Consider the following 7,755-nt stretch of genomic DNA (forward strand, 5'->3'; position numbering starts at 1 on the left):
TACTGGTTTGAGCTGCTAGAAGAGTTAGCTGCTACAGAAAGTAATTTGATGGCTTTCATTCTGCTTGTCATGTCTGTGAGGATGTGTTCAGGAAGGCAAGATCAACAGAAGGCATTTAAGTATGTTAAATGTCTCATAGTAGTTTCTCTCCCACTGCTGGAGCAGGTTTTCCCTCCAGGAAGGATGGCCATGGTAAAGAGGTAATGGTGTAAGATAGGCAATCAAGAGCACCTCTGTGTTTTTTCCTTTGGCTGGGTAGAAATGTCCATCTTCAAAATCTTTTTGCCTTCACTTGCAAAATATCTTCCATACCACAAATACTCAGAAAAGCTGGTGTTGCTTTTTTGTTTCTTTCTGAGTCTTTTCTTTTTCATAGTGAACTTAAAACTGCTTCTGTGCTCTCTGACTTTTATTTAGGAGAAAGAGGAGGTCCTTGTTCAGCTAGCAAGGAAAGGTAAATGGCATAATACTTTCTAATTTAGGTTCTGCTAAATAACTTACTGTTACACACAGCTGAAAAATTTGAGTAAGCAGAAGGACAAAAGAAGACAGACAATACCACTGTCTTCCAGTAGAACTTGCCCCCCAAAAAAAAGACTTTTCTAAGATCTGTAGTTCCATTTCAGTGCTTTTTGTTTCCCCCTTCTGAAAAAAAAAATAATTTTATGAGCCTTAGAATTACATAAACTTTCTGAGCCTTGATTGTGTTGTGACCTTACTCAGACATAGTAATATTGTGAGCTGACCTCTATTAAAAATGTTAATAGTAATTTATTTGTCTTAATCACATCTTGTTTATTGAGCAATAAAAGGGAACCATTGGTGTATTCCGCACTTTTTCCCCCTTTTTTGCTTCTTGGACATTCAAGTACAATCAGGATTAATACTAGTAAGATTGAAATAGCACTGTATACATTAGCATACAGGTTCCATATGTATTTTAGCCTCTCTTGTTCTTCAGTATTGTATAAAAGCCAACTAATTTTCTTAGATAACTTTACTAATTTAAAGATGCATTGTTTGGCAAATGAGTGAATAGTTTAGGTAAGTTACGGCCATCACCTTTGCTTAGGGATTGTCATACATGTAGTCTGTGGAATGATACACGTCTGTTCATACTACTTTTTTTTCCAAAATGCTGTTCTGAGATATGCCTGTGTAGTTTTTCCCTGTCAGTAACACACTAACAAATCAAATGTAATTTCAGTCTTTCCAAGTTACTTTATCTCTTCAGTGCATATGCATGTGTGCAAGCTGTGTGAACACAGGCTGATCAGATTTAATGCAAATCAACTGTCGTTACTTCTTCAGGCAGGAGTCAAGACTCCCACATGACTGCACATTAGTACTGTTCCTTTCTCCAGTTTAGAGTACACTTATGACTTTTTGATATGTTATTACTGTCTTGTATGGAGAAAACAAATTCTACTGCCTTAAAAAACACTCAACATGGAGTATGGGGAAACGTCTACATAATCAGTGAGTGAGATGCATAGAAGGAGAATACACCATGAAAGATATGTGAACTAAAGTTCCTTCTGCAGACACAGAGCCTGGGTCCATGCCTGTAAATGCACCTCTTGCAGAGGTGTAGGTATCTGTCCCCAGCTGTCCTGATACCCACCCTCCCTGCAGACACAGGGCTCTCAGGCTGCTCCTGGGCTGTGTTTCTCTTTTTTTTTTTGTGAAAGGGAGGAAGGAAAATTTTCAAACAGAACTCTTAGGCCTGTCTTCTAAGACAAATAATCAGCTGTGCAAATCAAATCAATAGCTTGAAATGGAGCAAAGCCTTCTTCTATCTGCCTATATTGTCTAAGCACCAACTATTGACTCCAGCAGAAATAGCTTGTTGATGAGCTTCATGTGCTTAGTAGTGCAACTTCCTATTTGCTGTACTAGCCCTAACATCTTACTTTCACTATTACCAGCAACTTATTCATCAGTAAGGTTATTTCCCCAGAAATCTTAAAATATGGACTGAAGAAAACAGGAGAGAGGTAAGAACTGGTGTGAGGATTTGGGATTGTGATTTGAGTTATAGTATGCTTAGTAGAAAGAATAAATTCTCGAGGTTCAGCAAGGATCAAAGAGAAGGAATGTACCAAGTTAGAGAAGGATATTTTAGGGTATTAAGGAGGATATGGGATGAGTGGTGGTGATGACAAGGTCTTTCTCTAGTGGGGCAACAAATATTCATGCCATTATAGAATACAGAAATTGCAAAGAAGTCTGAGAATATGACAAGGATAGGCTGCCTGAACTGTAGTAATAGAAAGAAATGTTAAAAAAGCAAAGAAATTTGCAGTGAATAATTTGCAGTTGAAGGAACTAGAACATGTTTAAGTAATTTAACATAAAGAGATTCTGGTGTTCACAAATGCTTTCTGCACAGAAGACGGAAAAGTACTTTCCTTGCCTTATGCTTGTAATTATGTGCCCTTCCCCCTTGGTTATCTGTTAGTCAGGAAGGCATTCCCTAGCACCACACACAGTTTTGTTGCTCTTTTTATCCTTTTGAGGCATTAATACTTGCTTTCTCTCCGGACAGAATGTGCTTTGCCTGTAGGAGTGTTGAGCTCTCTTAGGATCCTGCTCAGTTTACTGTTCTTAATTCTTGGTCAGAAAAGGAATTCTTCTGCTTAATTGGCAAGGATTCCCTTTTTAGTTTTATTGTTCTTAATTTGAAGGAATGCCACTGTAATCTGATAATTTATTTTGCATTTCTTTTCCTCAAATAAATCTAGCTCATTAGCAAGAATGCATGGCAAGTATCAGTAATATCACCAAACTGTCACAAGTGCTGCAGTAGTTAGTGTTTCTTGCAAAGAATTTTGTAATGAGTGCATCTTAAAGACTATGGATTTTAAATAAATAATTATTGCAGTTATGTTTGGCAGTACCTATTGGTAGGTACTTTTAGTACCACTGAATAATCCAAGTCTTCTGTCTTTGAGTCTTTGTCTACATTACCTGGAAAAATTAGCAGAACCTTTTTTAAAGATACTTAAATAATTTTAAAAAACAAACCAAACCCTGATATCCTACATATTAAAGGAACATGTTATGCTCCTTTAAAATGTAATACTTTGTGGATGGTGAAATGAGGAGCAAGCCCTCTTAAGTTTTTAATTACAAAACTATTAATAGGTTCATTGTATTGTTTCTTGGTAAGCATTACTTTACTTAAATGATGAGCATTCACTGTGTACTGTACTGCACATTGAAGGCTGTTATTCCTTAGATCACTAAAGGTAGGTACACATTTTCTTTGCTTTCCCTAGATTGTAAAACTGAAGAGATAGGTTGTTTAATACTTCAGCAGTCCATTTTGAAGCTGCAGTTGTTGTTTTTCTTCAGTAATGTACACAAGTGTTTATTTGTGCAGACATAAGCAAGATAATCCCTTTGTTGAAGCACACAGCCTGCAAGGATCCCGAGCAGGAAACTAGAACTAAGTAATTGTTATAGGCTAAGCATAGCCATACAAATGGTTCCTGTTTGTAGATTTCTTACAGGTAACTCTTGCTTCTCTTACAAGTTTACTTAGGCAGACTTATTTCAGGCTTCATAATGTTGCTCTTTCTGATTTTTACTGAATCTTTTGAGCTTCACACTCTGCCAGAAAGGCCAGATTCCAGAATATCAAAGGTGGTGTGTAAAGATCTAGTTTACATTGCCAACAGTCATGTCTTTTGTTAAGAAGAAACGCTGGTGAGAAAATACCAGGTTAGTAAAACAGTTGATTTCATATTTTGTGTTTGGAAAAACATGTAATAATAAGATGTGCCAGAAGCAGGGATGCTTGTCAAGCTTTTAATAGGCTTTTCTTGGTTGTCTGCTCATTATGATATAGAGGTGGCTTTGGTAATCTGGTACTTAAACCACAAAAATAGTTTGAATTTTTTTTAAAGGTTCTTTTCTTTTGTAGATAATGATAAAGTTAGGCAGCTGTACCTGAAAGGTGTACCTGCAGACTGTGCTCACAGCTTCATCTGGGACCATGACATCTGTAAGAACGTCACTGAAAATAAAATCTCAGAGCAGGTAACTCAGTAGGTGGATGACCATTGAGGAAATGGTTCATGGAGTCCATAGAAGGAGATTAATCTACGATTAATCAATAGCTTCCTTAATGTCATAGTGTCCAGCTGCTGACATGACGTGATTTTTTTGTAGCCTTTGCATAATCTTCTTGCGCAGCCATTGACCGTGGGTTCAATTGAAAGAAAGCTTTATTGGATTGCCCATGGGACTGTAGTTGTAGGTTTACATAACAGAAAAGTTTGGAATTGGATTTTCATACATCACCTTGACTTGTGTAGCAGAAAAGAGTGACACAGGAAGGCTCTGGCCTTTACAGAATCACAGAATTTCTAGGTTGGAAGAGACCTTTAAGATCATCGAGTCCAACCCATCTTCTAACACCTCAACTAGATCATGGCACCAAGTGCCAGATCCAGTCTTTTTTTAAACACATCAAGGGATGGTGACTCCACCACCTCCCTGGGTAGATGATTCCAGTATTTGATCACTCTTTCTGTGAAAAACTTCCTCCTTAATTCTAGCCTGTATCTCCCTTGGCACAGCTTGAGACTGTGTCCTCTTGTTCTGTCTGTTGTTGCCCGGAGAAAGAGACCGACCCCCAGCTCACCACAGCCACCCTTCAGGAAGTTGAAGAGAGTGATAAGGTCACCTCTGAGTCTCCTTTTCTCCAGGCTGAACAGCCCCAGCTCCCTCAGTCGTTCTTCATACAGCTTGTGTTCCAAGCCCCTCACCAGCCTTGTTGCTCTTCTTTGGACACGCTCAAGCATCTCAACGTCCTTCCTAAACTGAGGGGCCCAGAATTGGACGCAATACTCAAGGTGTGGCCTCACCAGCGCCAAGTACAGGGGAAGAATGACCTCCCTGCTCCTGCTGGCCACACCATTCCTGATACTGGCCAGGAGCCATTGGCCTTCTTGGCCACCTGGGCACACTGCTGAGGACTCGGCACTTGGACTTATTGAACTTCATCCCATTAGATTCTGCCCATCCATCCAACCGTTCCAAGTCCCTCTGCAAAGCCCTCTGTCCACCTAATAGATCGACACATGCTCCCAGCTTAGTGTCATCTGCAAATTTGCTAATGAAAGACTCTAAACCCTCATCCATGTCATTGATAAAAATATTAAACAGAACTGGCCCCAGCACAGAACCCTGAGGGACACCACTGGTGACTGGCCGCCAGCTGGATGCAGCACCATTCACCACCACTCTGGGCCCGGCCATGCAGCCAGTTCCTAACCCAGCAAAGAGTGCTCCTGTCCAAGCCACGGGCTGCCAGCTTGTCTAGGAGTATGCTGTGGGAGACAGTGTCAAAGGCATTGCTGAAATCCAAGTAAACAACATCTACAGCCTTTCCTGCATCCATTAGACGGGTTACCTGGTCATAAAAGGTGACCAGGTTGGTTAAACATGACCTACCCCTCCTAAATCCATGCTGACTGGGTCTGATACCCTGGCCATCGTGTAAATTCTTTGTGATGGCACTTAATATAAACTGTTCCATTATTTTGCCAGGTACTGAGGTCAGGCTGACTGGTCTATAACTGGTTTTTAGCTGTAGTCAGGATGATTATTCTGAATGAAAGAGCTGTGGAAGCTGAAGGGAAAGAAATCTTGTGTTTCTGAACTGCAGCATACTGTGCTGTGGCTGTGCTGGGCAATAACTTGTGATTTGTAGAGAACTTCAAGTTTGCTGTTGTGGGTTTGAAATCTCCTATCTTGACATTTTCATTGACAATGGAGGGCAGCCCATAAAGTGCGTGGATAAAAAGGTGATTTAGTCACAGGAGGTGATAAACTTTTGGCACCATTGTAATCAGAAAGAGAAAACATTTGTATGGCAAAAACATCTTTTTAAATATTCTTTCTGAAATTTAATTGTTTGCTTTCAAACTGTCTGACATAGTATAAAAAAGCAGAGTATTTAAAAATATTACACTAGCACATGACAGTTACCAGAACAATCTTTTTGTATATGACAATCTTTTTATATATAAGTGTTTTTATGCTGGCATGAAATCTAATGTTTACCTGATAAAACACAGGCAGTTGGATGGTTTGTTTCTTCATAAATGTATTTTTAATGTGGTACAATGGGATACAACAACTGGTGATTGACAAAACCTCGGTGCCAGTATGCTTTATGTGAAACTGTTTGATGACCAAATCTTCTTCCCCTCTCCTTGGATATAGTTCAGATTTGCTCCATGTATTGACACACTGAAAGCACCTGTTCAATCTGGTGTTCTGCACAAGCGTGTAAACACAAAGTTGCAAAACTTGATTGTCCTCCATCATCTATGTTGTACCTTGTACCTGCTCTTTATGAAGGACTATGGAAGTAAGAAGAGGAGAAAAAGGGTGCTTAATACTATTTTCTAAAATAACTTTTCATGCCTTGATGAAATTCTGTTCAAATATATAGTGTATTACTTACTATATTTTTCCTAGCTGTAAACTCACCTTTTCTCTGTATCTTGGAAGGGTATCTGGAAGAGGGAAGAGGAATGGTTATTAACTTACGGGAAATATCTCCTCCTTCTCAGGATTTAAACCATATGAGAGCTCAGTTACTGGTACCTGGATCACGCCTTGATTTGGGTCCTTGTGAGTCTAAGATTCCCATACTGTTGGTGCAGCAGCCAGGGAAAATGGCTGGAGAAGATCGACCAGGATGGGGGAGTGGCTGGGATATCTATCTCCCAAAGGGCTGGGGCATGGCTTTCTGGATTCCTTTTGTAAGTAACTTTGGTGGCAAATTGCAAGTAAATTTGATATTTTTTATAATTTAGTTTAAATTCATTGATTTTAGAGAGTGTATTTCACATTGTCTAACCAATTCCCAATTACAGGTCAAAATTTCACTTCAAAAAATGACATATGAACTGGTTCATGACAGAAGCTTGGCCTTGAAACTTAAACATTAGGTTTCTATGTCTTCTGTTGGAAGACAGCTATGGCCACATACAACTATGCCCACATGACAGTCTAGAAGCAGCAAATCAGTGGGGAGTCAGGAGAGAGAGCTGAAGCTATACCTCTCTGTGTTTCTACAAGCATATGCCTCTAAAGAGAAATCATTTGGTGCCTGCTGCTAATCAATTTCCAGCTTGGCTATCTACACCTCTGTCATCAAATTCGCTTCTGATTTGGGAGAGAGCTTAAAACAAAGTTTGAGTTCAGCTTGAATACTCCTTTGATGCTGTTTAAAGCATCCTGCTTTGAGTGTTTAGGTGGCAGTTTTTATACCTTTCTGCAGTTAAAATGATGCTTTTGAATGTTCATGGGATTTAGCTTCAGTGATACCTATTGTATGGTTAAAATACACTGGGTAGTGGTTGTCGAAGTAATACAACATTCCTGGCAGTGTCCAAGATCAGAACCTGTGAAATTCTCTTCGGTTTTATTGATAGTTTTGCAGGATTAAATTTAAAGCATAAAAACTATTTTGTTGAAATTAGCATTTAGAACTGTAGAAACCATGCTTAAGTTTATTTTTTAAAGCTTAAGTGTTAGACTTTTAGTTTTCTAAGGAAGTACCCTCTGGGCATTAATGTTTTGTTTCAGCTAGGAACCTGGAATCGGTTCAAACGTTACTTTTTGGGTGTTTGATTTTTATAACAGGTATATCGAGGTGTACGAGTCGGTGGCTTGCAAGAGGCATTAAAGCATTCTGAATACCAAAGAACACCTCACACTCCAAATGATTTC

At 39.2% G+C, this 7,755-nt stretch overlaps 1 protein-coding gene across 1 annotated transcript in view; it reads left to right on the plus strand.

The window, feature by feature from the left end:
- The window catches only part of POP1 (POP1 homolog, ribonuclease P/MRP subunit), a 22,948-nt gene that overhangs the window by 11,591 nt on the left and 3,602 nt on the right, over window positions 1–7,755 (plus strand). Inside the window, 3 exon segments of the mRNA XM_005423490.2 lie at window positions 3,929–4,044; window positions 6,591–6,782; window positions 7,669–7,755. The exon segment at window positions 7,669–7,755 is cut by the window's right edge and continues 4 nt beyond it. Of these exon segments, the coding sequence (XP_005423547.1) occupies window positions 3,929–4,044; window positions 6,591–6,782; window positions 7,669–7,755 (395 nt within the window).

The sequence above is a fragment of the Geospiza fortis genome, unplaced genomic scaffold, assembly GCF_000277835.1.
Source record: "Geospiza fortis unplaced genomic scaffold, GeoFor_1.0 scaffold200, whole genome shotgun sequence".
Taxonomy (NCBI): Eukaryota; Metazoa; Chordata; class Aves; order Passeriformes; family Thraupidae; genus Geospiza; species Geospiza fortis.